This window comes from Enhydra lutris, unplaced genomic scaffold (genome assembly GCF_002288905.1).
Source record: "Enhydra lutris kenyoni isolate GAN:26980312 unplaced genomic scaffold, ASM228890v2 scaffoldscaffold33, whole genome shotgun sequence".
Taxonomy (NCBI): Eukaryota; Metazoa; Chordata; class Mammalia; order Carnivora; family Mustelidae; genus Enhydra; species Enhydra lutris.
The window spans coordinates 25,581,385-25,594,760 of record NW_019154117.1 but is presented as its reverse complement, the minus strand read 5'-3'; the positions used below and the strand labels follow the sequence as shown (position 1 = coordinate 25,594,760).

General features: G+C 49.7%; 1 protein-coding gene across 3 annotated transcripts in view; it reads right to left on the bottom strand.

Moving 5' to 3' along the window:
• The window catches only part of LOC111153491 (death associated protein kinase 1), a 171,679-nt gene extending 159,194 nt beyond the window's left edge, over positions 1–12,485 (bottom strand). For 2 of the 3 annotated variants that reach the window (XM_022512541.1, XM_022512543.1), the window contains exon 1: positions 11,257–11,457. In XM_022512541.1, the coding sequence (XP_022368249.1) occupies positions 11,257–11,318 (62 nt within the window). In that variant the 5' untranslated portion in view covers positions 11,319–11,457. Of the gene's footprint in view, positions 1–11,256; positions 11,458–12,276 lie in introns of those variants that run through there. The other variant, XM_022512540.1, reaches the window with a different exon arrangement.
• Between the last annotated feature and the right edge of the window lie 891 nt (positions 12,486–13,376).

Below are 13,376 nucleotides of genomic sequence, written 5' to 3'. Positions count from 1 at the left end.
GCCTCCTGGCCATTAAGTGAGTCCTAACAATTCAGTCTTTCAGCCACCAACCTAATAGGCTTTTCTTGGCACGGGCAATTTGGGCTTCGCCAAACACTCATTTTCACATCTTAAATCAGTACGTGTCAGAGCTAAATGGAGGCTCGGCTCTGCCACAGGTCTTGTGTTCTGAGGCAAGCTCGTCTTGCTCAGGAACTCGGGGGCCCGCACACTCACTGCAGACCTCTTTTTCCATAAAGATCTGTGACAAAAAGCAGTGGTTTGTGCCTCTGATCAAATGCCTGGGGTCTTCTCTGGCTGCTTAGGACTACTTTTTAACTTAAAAAGCAGCTAGAAAAATGAAATAGGCTTTTCAGAAACTCAAGGACAGCACAGGAAAGCTGAATCTGCATGCTGACGCGTCCCGGGTTCCCAGTAAATGCCAGGAGGGCTAACCCTCGGAGCACTTCTGAGCAGCCGACACCTGGCTTCCCTGGACACATCTCTTTCACAGAACCTCCTTGACAGAAGCTTCTCCCTCCCTCTTCCCATGGCATCTGGATGGATTTTCTTTCCTTTCTTTTCTTTTCTTTCTTTCTTTCTTTTTTTTTTTTTTTAAGGATTTTATTTATTTGAGAGAGACAGAGAGAACACCAGCAGGCGGGGGCGGGGGGCAGAGGGAGAAGCAGGTTCCCTGCTGAGCAGGGAGCCCTATGGGGGCCTTGATCTCAGGACACTGAGATCACGACCAGAGCCAAAGGCAGATGCTTAACCCACTGAGCCACCCAGGCATCCTTTCAAGATGGTATCTTATCCCCAACAGCCCACTTTTTTTCTTTTTTTTAAAGATTTTATTTCTTTATTTGACAGAGAAAGAAACAGCAAGAGAAGGAACACAAGCAGGGGGAGTGCAAAGGGAGAAGCAGGCTTCCCGCTGAGCAAGGTGACTGATGCGGGGCTCGACCCCAGGACCCTGGGATCATGACCTGAGCCGAAGGCAGCCACTGAACGACTGAGCCACGAACGCGCCCCAGCAGCCCACTTTTGAATGCCCAGCTAAATTCCTTATTTGTTTCTCAGGAACTCCGAAGAGCCATTTACCACAACATGAGGCCAACTTGCAGAGGGAGCCCAGCACATAAACCGAGTCCTGTGTCGGTGCCCACCAGCAAGGGGCAGGCACGCCTACAAGGGTGGATCAGATGAACAATCAGATGAACAAAGGCGAGCTTGGCAGAGTGAGCCCACCCTGCAGGCTGAGTCAAAGGTGGAAGAGAATAGAGAAGAGAAGGCGGAAGAAGGGAACTAAGGAGTGAGCCCTCACCCCCCACCCTACCGCTAGGTGTCCAGGCCAGAACCTGAGCAGGGAAAGGAGAATGAATGGAGACAAGGTACAGTCCTGTCACAGAGATTCAGAAGCGTGTCATATAGTGCCCTCTCCCTCGTTCCTTCTCACTCTCTCCATCTTGTTAGCCAGCCACCATTTCTTAAGCATTTACTGTATGCCTGGTACCAGACCAAGCACTTTACACACATTACCTATAATCTCACAACGAACTTAGGAGACTGGTATGATTACTGTTCCCATTTAATGGATGAAAAAACAGAGTCCAGTGAGTTTCCCGAGGTAACAGCTGATGCATTGTGGAATCAGGGATTTGGGTCCAAAGCTCTGAACCATATTCTAATTCCTGCATATGTACCTTCATTAAGCAAATAAGTAAGACCTACTGTGTGCTTACCTTAATCCCACCCAAGAGTAGTGACATAAGAAGCCACGTTCTCTACTCAGAAGATGCACAATCCATAGGGAGAGCGGAGAATCACAGGCAGAACTCAGTTGCATAAGCCCACCAAGTGGCCGCTTCTTCATTCCGAATTGTTAAGGAATACAGAAACCAAGGAAGACAGGCTTCCTGGTGGACCAGCCGAGGACATGCTCTGGAGAAGGCGGGGCTGCCACTCCAGGTCATTTCTCCAGGAGATCGCTCTTCTCTCATGTAGATGACTTTTTTAACTTATCTTCATCAGAGAGAGGACAATGCTTCTGAAGAGGAGATGAGACCTACACAGGGTGGTCCCTACAAGTCAACGATATTCAGAAAACAGGACATACTCGTTCAACCCCGGGATCACATTCAGCCAAACCCAGGGACTTCACACTTCCACACACACCACCCCGAGGCCTGCCTCGCCTGCCCACGCTGTATTTGCCACGCACTGCCAACTCTGTGTCAAGGGAGAGGCGGGGAGAGTACGGACCGATAAAACTTTATCCTGGAAAATATTCCGCTTGTACTCACCCACCTCCTCTCCCAGACAACTGAGCCAGCCGCCTGCAGCTCTACATGAGGAAAAATATGGGGTGGTACCCAGCGCCAGCCCTCACCAGTTCTCAAAGGGAAAACTGTAAATATCCTCCAGCTATCCCAAAGCTTGTTCCGATTACAGTGCAAAGAAATGCCAAGAACAGGATACCAAGTTGTCACCTGATAGGCTCACGGCCAGAAGGGATGACAGGTTCCAGCGGCACAATGTTGGACAGATGACATCTGGGAGAAAAAGGAGCGGGAGGGCCTGAAGTCAGCCTGGCCTCGCTCAGAGCAGCCCAGTGCCACAGCACTCACGCCGGGAGAGGGGCTACTCATGTCTTGCGGAGGGGAAGGAAGCTAACCCGTGCTCAGCAGGAGCCAGACGAGCTCCTGAGGACTAACTTGGTAGAAGTTTCTGGCTTCAAGGACAACAGCTCACATGCTGATTCTAGATACTCTGAGTGGCAAAGACAATATTTAGAGAGACAGCTTTGTATAATCGCGCCCCAGGTGTACAGGAGAAACCCCGGGCAGGCTCTGCTTTCAAATTATACTGATTTATATCCCAATAAAATGGCATTTGTAAGGTAGCAAGTGACCTGTTAGCGGTTTGGGTTTGGGTTTTGCTTACCAAATTTCTACAGACAGCTCCTCTGTGTATCATGTACGAGTGAGCATCTCAGACATCAGCAGCTGGCTGGTCCAAGTCTCTTCTCGACTGTGTCTGAGACACACGCACATACCTACGCTGCTCACCTAGAAACCACAGACGGCACCACCAACAAGAAAAAAATTGGAGCTCCGCACAGATGAGGCAAAGCAACTTCTCGGAGGAGGGTGGGAAGCAAAGGACTCAGTCAGCTCCAACGACTGATCTCTTCTGCCCCAAGCCACTCCCTCTTTGTCCCAAGAGATCCCTCCGTCTTGGTCCTTGCCTCACCCAAGACCTACCTACCCTCTGCACATGCAGCCTGGTCACAGGCTGAGGAAGAGCTAATCCTTTTCATGACAGATTGAAAAAGGGGCACTGCTTATTTTCCCTACATTTCTTTTTCGTTTCTTTTTTTTTTTTTAAGATTTTATTTATTTATTTGACAGAGAGAGAGAGAGAGAGAGAAAGAGCGATCACAAGTAGGCAGAGAGGCAGGCAGAGAGAGAGGGGGGGGGAAGCAGGCTCCCTGCTGAGCAGAGAGCAGGATTCCGGGCTCGATCCCAAGATCCTGAGATCATGACCTGAGCCAAAGGCAGAGGCTTAACCCACTGAGCCACCCACGGGCCCCTTACATTTATTTTTCAACTGGAAAATTCTACCCTCAAGGGCCTGCACCATGAGCACGGAAGATGGAAGTAAGGTCTCAAAACTTCTGATTTTTTAAGTTACAAAGAAAACTGTGCGTGGTTTCAAAGGCAGGAAACGCCGAGCTTCAGAAAGAGCTCTTGAACTATGGGAAAGAATGGAAATTAGCTCATTCCTTGCAGGTGAACACTTACAATATCCATACTACTTGAGAGAAACCAGCCTCATTCGTCACATTAGATCATAATAACAATAATTAGGTAGTTTTGACAGAAAAATATGTCCCCAAAGAGAGGCCACACTCAGAGCCAAATTTCCCAGCTGAAAACCATCAATAAAAACTTTTCAAACACCAGAGATCAGCAGTTTCCAGCATTCATTTGCTCAAACATTATGTTCCTCATCCAAAGTTGAATGTGTTTATAAAGGGAAAAAAATCTACAACATTCACCCCACCTCCTGTCCTGACATCTCTGAACATATACACTTGAATAAAATTCCTTAAGCTCACACTTGAAAGATCATAGAACAGGGGGGTGAGCCCCACAGTCATTTCTCAGGGGGAGATAACATGACACTTAAGTGACCACAGTGTGACCTGTAAGCCATATGAGCTTCTAATGTCACCTAAAAATTTTGAGAGAGGCAATAAACGAGGTGGGTTACCTAAGAAAGATTTATTACACGGACCCAGTTGTTTTAATCCCATTTAGATATTGTAGACAAACTGGATGGCAATTTTTTTCCCCTCCTCTCTCTCCTAACTGCCCATTTAAAGGAATTCATTTAGAATGTTAATAAAGTGATAAATTGGGTTTACTATAAATAATTATAATGTCATATCATTTCTTTCAAGGCTGAAAGATGAGGCTTTCTGTTGTGATAATCTACCTCAATAAACCAAAGCAAAACAATTAAGTATTGCCTGCCACATAAAGGCTCAGGTAACTGCACAGCAGCCCTACCCCAGACAGACCAGCACCACTTCGTGAAACACGAAATAGTTTGTCACTTAGGGGATGGCCCACCGGGCAGAGCCGTGACTCTCACACATGATGTTACTCAAAGGTTCAGTAATACGAAGAGTGTTCTGTGAACTTTCTAAAAAGCTGAATTATTAACTTAGGGAGCTGGGTCAAACCATGCCACACACGAACATCACTCATAACCGTGGGGCACAAGGGAAAATGAAAGAAGTTTCTGTGTGCAACAAAGTGGCCAGGAGAGTTCTGAGCTCAGAGTTAGCCTCTGGCTGGGGGGAAGAATCCAGCCTTCAGGGAAGTTGGCTACTAGCTGCTCCTAACCACCCTCTCCAAGGCAGATATTAAAAATGGATTGGCAGTAGCTGGCCAAATAAATATCTTGCCAAATCCTAACTAGCGTAAAGAACATTCGAAGCAGGCCTGGCCAGGGTTCGGGCCCACCTCTTGCTACCTACTAACCAGCTGCTTGAGACACCGACCCTGTCTAAGCACCGACCAGATGAAATGGGAAGGGAGGACCCACAGATGACTCCCATCTTCTTCCAGGTCCGGGTGCAGAGGGGTCTTCGATAAGGCACGCCTATCCTTTCCACCAGGATGTGGCTTCTTTGTCTCATGATCAGTAATAGGTTTCTGCTAAAATCATGTTTTATTGCATTCATACAAAATACCTGGCTAGCGTAGGTACACACAGCACCTGCCTAGAATTCAGGGTGACAGCTGGTCACACATCGCCCTGTAGGAAGACAGGGAGCCTTCAAAGGGGTCAGACGATGTAACCGACCTTGTAGCTCACAGGGCTTAGGTTTTGCCCTCCCACCATACCATCTCCAAGGGTATCTGGCAACACGTCTTTGCCTCTCCACCCAGATGCCCTCCTCAGCCCCACTCCACCTGGGAGGAAATGGTCTTTGCCTTTAAGGGATCACAACTTTGCTAGAAGGTTGGAGAACGTATTCACCCTGTCACCTCCCCTTTTAAAACCTCCATATGTAATTACTGGAAGTAATCTCAGCACCCATCTCTGTGAGCCTGCTGCGTGTTTTCCAAGGCTTTGGAGAGGCAGCCAGTGTTATGGGGCCTTAGGTTTCCAAGTGGCTTGGTAAGATACAGGCTTGGGGTAACAGGGAATGGGGGGACTGAAGAGTCAGCTTCTTGCTTCTCGCCTCCCTAGCAATAAAACCTCAACCCTCTATGTTTCTGGCCCCATTGGACCTAAATGATGCCCGCCTGGGTGGTCCAGGGATGCCTTTCCAGTGCTGGCAAGCAAGCATCCAGCCAAACTGCCCCCAACCGCCATCACTGTGCCCTCCCTTCACAGCCTGGAAGACCATGATTAGAACGTCCTAAAATGCACAGAATTCAAAGTCACTGAGTGCAGAATGTAGTCAATGATGCCATAATGGTGCTGTACAGTGGGTGACAGAGGACGGCCACCCCCGTGAGCACACCATAACACACAGAGCTGTCAATCACTATGTTGTACACCTGAAATGAATGTAACATCGTGTGTCGACTACAGTTCAACTAAAAAAAAAAATCACTGAACATCACCTCTAATGCATCTATTTGAACCTTATCTCTCTTAAACCTTTGCAGCCTCTCCTATCAGAGGAAACATCTGAGGGCACACGAAAGCAGAAAGGCAAATAAAAAAAATCACATTCAGCGCAGTCCTACTGGATGGTCTCCCTCATCAACCAGGTGGGCCTGAGATCCCCCCCTTCCAAAGGGAAAACAGGCCAAGAAGTCTTTCCTCCTTCCAGCCACGCAGGACTGCCATAATTCTACGAACCCACCCAGTGATCCGCAGCAAACCAAATGAAAGACGTATGCTGACTCCTGGAGTTTAGGACAAAGCCTTACTTCAATTAAACTGCCTATGAATCGTATGCCAGAATGAGAAAGTTTTAAATTTGAATTATTAAGCTTCCAGCCACCATCCGAACTGATGTAAATTATCTAAAGCTCCACTTTGTTTTGGTTAAAACGGACCTTGGGCTTGGACATTTTGGCTGCGGTGCATATTACTGTCCAGGCACAGAGCAGTTTCCACTCTTAGGAGTCGCAGCCCTTGACCTCCTAAGCTCATCCCCGCGGGGTCATCCCTTACTAAGGGCCATACGTACGTACATGCATGGGTGCACGTGTGTGTGTGTGTTCACAGTGCTTCACATGCAACAATCTATTCATCCCATCAACAAGCGTTTACTGAGCGCCTACTGATGAGTATCTAAGTTGGCCTTAGAGATACACCCGATGAGCAAGTCCAAGGTCACAGTCCTGGGACAACCTGTGAGGAAAGCAGGTAATCATCTAAACAGTGACTCTACAATGTGGGAAACACTGGGATGGGGACAACAGGTTATTAAAAACAATATCTCAGGCAGGGACAGCGTGTCAGGTGTTGACGGCCACAGTCTCTCATTCCCACAACACCTTACAAAGGTAGGCGTCTCCCCACTTTCCAAATGAGTGTCCCGAGGCTGTCTCACACCGCACACTGCCTCTCTATCAGCATGAGTGCCCACATCATCATTTAGGTCTTAAATCCCCATCATGGTCCCAACGCCGCACCTGGCCACCCACATGGCTTGTCCAGGCACTGATCCAGATGTCGCCCGGTGTTACACAGCACACTGCATGCCCTGGGAAGAAAAGACCACGGAGCTCACCACAAGGAGCGCTCCAGCGGGCCACGAGAAGAAGGGGATTATGACAGCACAAAGCAAGGACCCAGCATGGCACGACAGTCTGGTCGAGTACCAGCAGAGCGGAGTGCTTCAAGGCAGCAAGTCTGAAGGAGAACTCACTGGGAAGTTCTTCAGGAGGCAGGACCCCGGTCTTAAGATCATGTGAGGTCAGACGGTGGGAGAGGAAAGCGGTGCTCAGCGAGATGTCCAGAAGGCTCCCACGTTAGGCTGAACCACCATGTAAGGGGAGCCCGAGGGCAGGACAAGCCAGCCTGCTCCAGCTGCTAAGAGAGGCAAGGGTACCCCGGGGGGGGTTAAAAGTGACGCAGCTATTATGGCTCCGTTCACAAGAACCCCTCCCAGAAATCACTCCATGGGATGGAAGCAGTGCTTTATGGATGGAGAGTGAGACCCCAAAGGGCCTCCTGGAGTCAACACAAAGTTGAAGACTCACCAAACCGTCTTCTAAGCGGGGGGGAGGGTGCTCACGACAGGAGTTTGGACTCAGAGTGGGAAGGACAAGGGCAACATCAATGTGCCTCCCCCGCATGACCCTTTTCCCAGAAGGCCTCCGTTCCCAAAATTGGCAAACAGAAGCCTGAACAAAAATTGACTTGCAGGCAAGTTATTAGCCTGCCTGGAACACCTACATGTGTCAGTCAGTCCTGCAGATCATATCTGCCTTGGTTTAATGCTTTACTGCGGATTAAAATAGTTCTACATGTGTTAGACTATGTGATTTTCAAAACAGCCACAACATAAGCACTGAGCCTCTCACTTTATTTTTTTCTAAGTTTTTATGTATTCATTTAAGTAATGTGTACACCCAACACGGGGCTCAAACTCACAACCCAGAGAACAAGAGTCACATGCTCTTCTGACTGAGCTAGCCAGGCACCCGTAGGCCACTTGTTTTAAAAATGAAGATCCTGAGGGGAGCCTGGGTGGCTCAGTGGGTTAAGCCTCTGCCTTCGGCTCAGGTCATGATCTCAGGGTTCTGGGATCGAGCCCCGCATCTGGCTTCTTACTCAGTGAGAAGCCTGCTTCCCGCCCCTCCCCCCGCCTGTTGCTCTGCCTACTTGTGATCTCTCTCTGTGCCAAATAAATAAATAAAATCTTTAACAATAACAACAACAACAACATGAAGATCCTGAGGGTCAGAGAGGGTAAGGGACTTACTCAAGGTAATTAGCAAGTTGCAGAGCCAGATTTTGAAACAGGATCTCTGTCCCGGGGTCTGTCTGCTGGATCATTACTGCGACAATCAGAGTACTTTATAAAGTTCTTAACAGGGACAGAGAGCTTTTATGGCAGTCCTGGGCAGTCCACACAGACACACAGACAGACACTCGTACATAAGGTACTCTGTTGGTTTTCCTACAAGTAAAGCAATAATAGTAATATCAAGTGCACCCATCTCACCTCCTCTGGCTATGGACTTGGTCTCAGCATATGCATAAGCGAAAAGAGTACCTATTATTTCAATGACTCCTAAAGACATGCCGGTCAAGTGTAGAATGTATATTCTAGGTATATTCTGGGTATAACTCACTGCTCACAGGAGCCCTGCATCTGTGCTCCTTATCTGCCCATTTCCATTTCTGTGCTCTTTCCTTCATCTCTGTCTTAGCTCAGGATTTGTTTTCAGGAAGTGGTTATTTTCAAGGCAAATGTAAAAACCGCAGGGCTTGGGAAAAAAAAAAAAAAACTTCCTCCTCAAATCAACCATTTTCCTCATTTTCAGGCAAAGCAAAAGCAGCTATATCGGATGGATGGAATATATATTTTATTTTAAAATCCCCCAACTCCCAGTTTCTCAGAGACCTTCTCTCAAATCCACAGGTCACACAAATTAAATCAGCCCATCAACGAGGTGTCAATTAGTCTTACATGGTGGGGAGAAAGTTCTACACAGAAACGGAGACCAAGACAAAAGTCAAAGCTAAATGTAGTGAGAACGGAGCACGCCACCTCCCAGCTCAGAGGCAGAGGGCCTGTCATCTAGCCCACTAAGTGAAGATCACAAACCCTCCCCCCCCACCAGCCTTAGGGAGACTTCGGGTTTTTTTTCTTTCTTTCTCATAACACATAATTCTACCAAAAGATCTTACTGAAAATAAGGTCATATACAATCCATAAAGCAATCGGCTCACCTAATTTTAATCACCCCTCTTTTTAAGAGAATTTATATAATGAGGCCACACTACACAAATGGAATTAAAATATATTTTTTCACCATTTTTTTTCCCAGTGGGGAAACACAAAGGAAAACTCCATATACCACTCGCTTTGCTGAAAACCACAGGAATAAAGTGATTTAATTCTAGTTTAAACAAGTACTTCAACCACACACCCTTAAACCTTAATCTTAAACATATCCGTGAAATATGATTTTTCAGAACTTTCCTTCTTCCTTATTCCCTCAGAAAATCTCCAGTATATCATAAGCTCCGCCTAAATTCAGGCTCTCAGTGACATCCTGAGTTGATATTAAACACATACAGAAATACTTTGTTACAGTAACCTTTTAAAAATGGCTTTTAGGGGCGCCTGGGTGGCTCAGTAGGTTGGGCCTCTGCCTTTGGCTCAGGTCTTGATCTCAGGGATCCGGGATCAAGTCGGGCTCTCTACTCAGTGGGGAGCCTGCCCCCCCCACCCACTTGTGATCTCTCTGTCAAATAAATAAATAAAATCTTTTTTTTTTAAATGGCTTTTAGGGGAGCCTGGGTGGCTCAGTCAGTTAAGTGTCTGCCTTCTCAGGTCATGATTCCAGGGTCCTGGCATTGAGCCCTGAATCGGGCTCCCTGTTGGGGGCAGGGGGGGGACCTGCTTCTCCCTCTCCCCGTCCCCCTGTTTGTGTTCCCTCTCTCGCTATGCCTCTTTCTGTCAAATAACTAACTAAAATCTTTTTTAAAATGGCTTTTATTCCCCATTCTTATCTGAACTTGTAAAAAATTTTTGTTAAGCTCCACACTGGAAATTCCCATTAGGTAACCTAGGGTGTGGGTGCTTTTGAATTTCCTTCTTTAAAAAAAAAAAGAAGAGCTTAGGATCGGGACATCAGGTAAATATGGAAAAATACATATTTTGATACAAGTATAAGTAAATACACACTTTCTGTTTGTTTCAAGATCATTCACTCAAAACATATCCACTAAAATCAAATCCTTATGTTGAACCTAAATTAGGTGTGAAAACTGGGTTTTCTGCTACTTAGACCAGAGCATCCTGTCAAATAACTGGTCAAGGGGAAACTGAGCCAGCCCTGAGACGCCTCAAAATAATCATTCTTTGTTCACCAGAAACTGAACGACTTTGCCCTCAGAGTCACAGCTCCCGCAACCAATGGAAGTGTGCTCTGAATCCAGATAGCCATATTAGACTCTCAATCTTTTATCTGTTACAAATTTAACATTGTAAAGGAAACCAAAGCAACTAGGAACACCAACGGGGTAATTAAATCCCTGGCTGGAGGAAGTTTCAAAATCCAAACCCAACACCAACATCGGGCAAGTCGCCATGTATGACCTACCCATACTTGTTCGCGTTACTCTGAAAATTCAAAGAGAGAAAGCATGAATATTTTAAATCCTACTAATTCGTCGGTACGCTGCTCAAGTCACATACAAGACCTAACACCAGATGCAAATATATCTTACTAAGCTTTTGCCTCATCTCGGAACTGCAAAAACTGACAAGAATTACTGCAGACAATTAAATCTGTTCCTGTCCGGGGGTCTTGATCAATACCGTATGCAGCATAATCTAGCACTGAAATTGCCTCTTCCATCATAGCCCATTGGATTAGCGGCTTTATTTCTGGACCCCAGGACGCGCTGGGCTAGCAACTCTTCTCTATAATTTGCACATCTCTTGGAAGGGAGAGGGAGCCGCCTGATTCAAACTGCGTTTGTCTACCGCCCACTGCCCCCAATATTATGCATTAGCACAACCCAGTAGCATGCGCTTCCGGCACCCCCTCCCCCCCGTACCTGCCAAGTTCCTCGCCGGTGTCGTAGTAATCATCCACGTTTTCCTGCCTGAACACAGTCATGATAAACTGTCACTCCTCACCAAAGCCCAGCGCACTTCAGCTCCGCTTCCCACACCATCACCACCGCTCCTGCGCCTCCGTGGGCCCCTCATGCATCAGTCTCCAGTCCTTTAAAATAATAGCAATAATAATAATACAATGACAACCCGAAAACGAAGGAGTCCTCCCCAGCTAAGAGCCCCTCCCGAGGACCACCTCTGCCCGGCTGCCCCGCCCCGCCGGGTGGAGAGGCGCACCCTTTGTTAAACCCGCGCCAGAGACGTCCCCCAGCCCCGCACTGCCCGCCCGCGCGTGGAGCCGGGCACAACCGCACCCCGAGGTCCGCGTCGGCGAAAGCACAGCGCTCGGCGCGGATCGGAACCGGCTCCGGAAGTGACTGGCCTCCCCGCCTCCCCTCTCTCCACACACGCACGCCCACCCAGCTCCCCACCTCCGGGAGCGCCGCGGGAGAATGAAGCCCTCGCCCGGGCGGAACGCGCCTCGCTGGAAGCATCCCCCTCCGGCCTGCGGCGGCTCAGCGGCCCCCGCGCCACCTCTCGGCTCCCGCACTCTCCGGCCGCCGCGGCCACCCCCGCTCCTCCCTCGAGCCAGGCAGTCCCCAGAGGCACATTCCTGGCGACTCCCGCCCCGTTACCCGGCCGACCCGGCGTACGGCCGCCCGGGGGAGCAGGGGAGGAAAGGGAGCTGCCGAGGGAGGCGCGGTCGCCCGCTCCCGGTCTCCGCGCCCCGACACAAAGCGCCCGGCCTGGCCCGCGCCACCTGTTCCCACCCGGCCCTCGGGGCAGAGGGAGCCTCCTGGCTGCGACCCCATTTCTCCCCGCAGTCCAGCCGCCCCCTCCTGGGCCTTCCCGGTTGCCCTGGGCGCTGCCCGGGCAAACCCCGCCGCGCCGCCGCCGCGAAAGCAAAAGCAGGCGGCGGGGCCCGGGAGGGACCGGGGAGCGCGCGCGCGGCCACTCACCGCGGGCGCCCGGGAGCTGCCCGGGTCCCTCCGTAGCTGTCGGAGGCCGACCGAGGGCGCCAGCGCCGCAGTCGAGCGGGGCGGCGGCGGGAGCGCGGGGAGGAAGCGAGTGGGGGGCGCGGATCTCACGCGTTCGCCCCGGCGTCGGCTCGGTGGGGCGCTCCCCCTCCGGCTCGCGAGCAGCCCCTCAGCTCCTCGCCGCCTTCCTGGCGGAGGGCGGCCGGCAGGCGGCCAATGGGGACCCCGCGGGCGGGCTGGCGACACGGCCCACCCACCTCCGAGCTACCGGCCCGGCGGGCGCTGCGTTTTCTGCGCAGCGCCGACTGCTCCTCCCCGCTCCGCGCTGGGGGCTCGCTGGCGCGCTCTACCGCGCACACCCCCGCACACACCCACTCACCCACACCCACTCACCCACACCCACCCTGGAGCCGAGGGAGCGCCGCGCGCGTCGTGAGCGCCCCACCTGTGCACGCAGCTCGGCTGCCCCCTTCCGCCGCGTTCCAGAGAAATGCGACTCCTTCGTCCTGCGAATGTGTCCTGAGCGCCCGGCATGTGCCAGGCACGGTGCTTGGCCCCGGGAACTCAAGAGACCAAAATAAAATTTTAAAAATCCCTGCCCTCGTGAAACTTACATTCTGGTGGAGAGGATAGAAAAGAAATATGTAAGCAAATGAATAAGACCATTTCAGAAGAGATCAGTTCTAGGGATACAGTAACACAGGAGAATGGGATAGCGGAGGGCAGGGAAGGAGTGGGTCGAATTTACTTGCCTTTCCTCTCCGGAATAGGTGTTTTGAGCTGAGATCTGAATGATAAGAAGGTATGCAAACAGAAAAGATTGAGGTCTCAGAGGACCAATGAGCAATAGAAAAAGGAAGGGTTTATGTGTGCTCTTCAATATGGTATAGGCTATTGATAGACTTGAAAAGTGGCTAGTCCCAAATGAAGTGTTCAAGAAGTGTGAAATGCATATCGGATTCCAAGACTGGGTATAGAAATAAGAATGAAAAGTATCTCGTGGATTTTTTTTTAAAATAACTACATGTTCAGATGATAGTATTTTGGATATACTGAGTTAACTAAAATCTATTATTAAAATT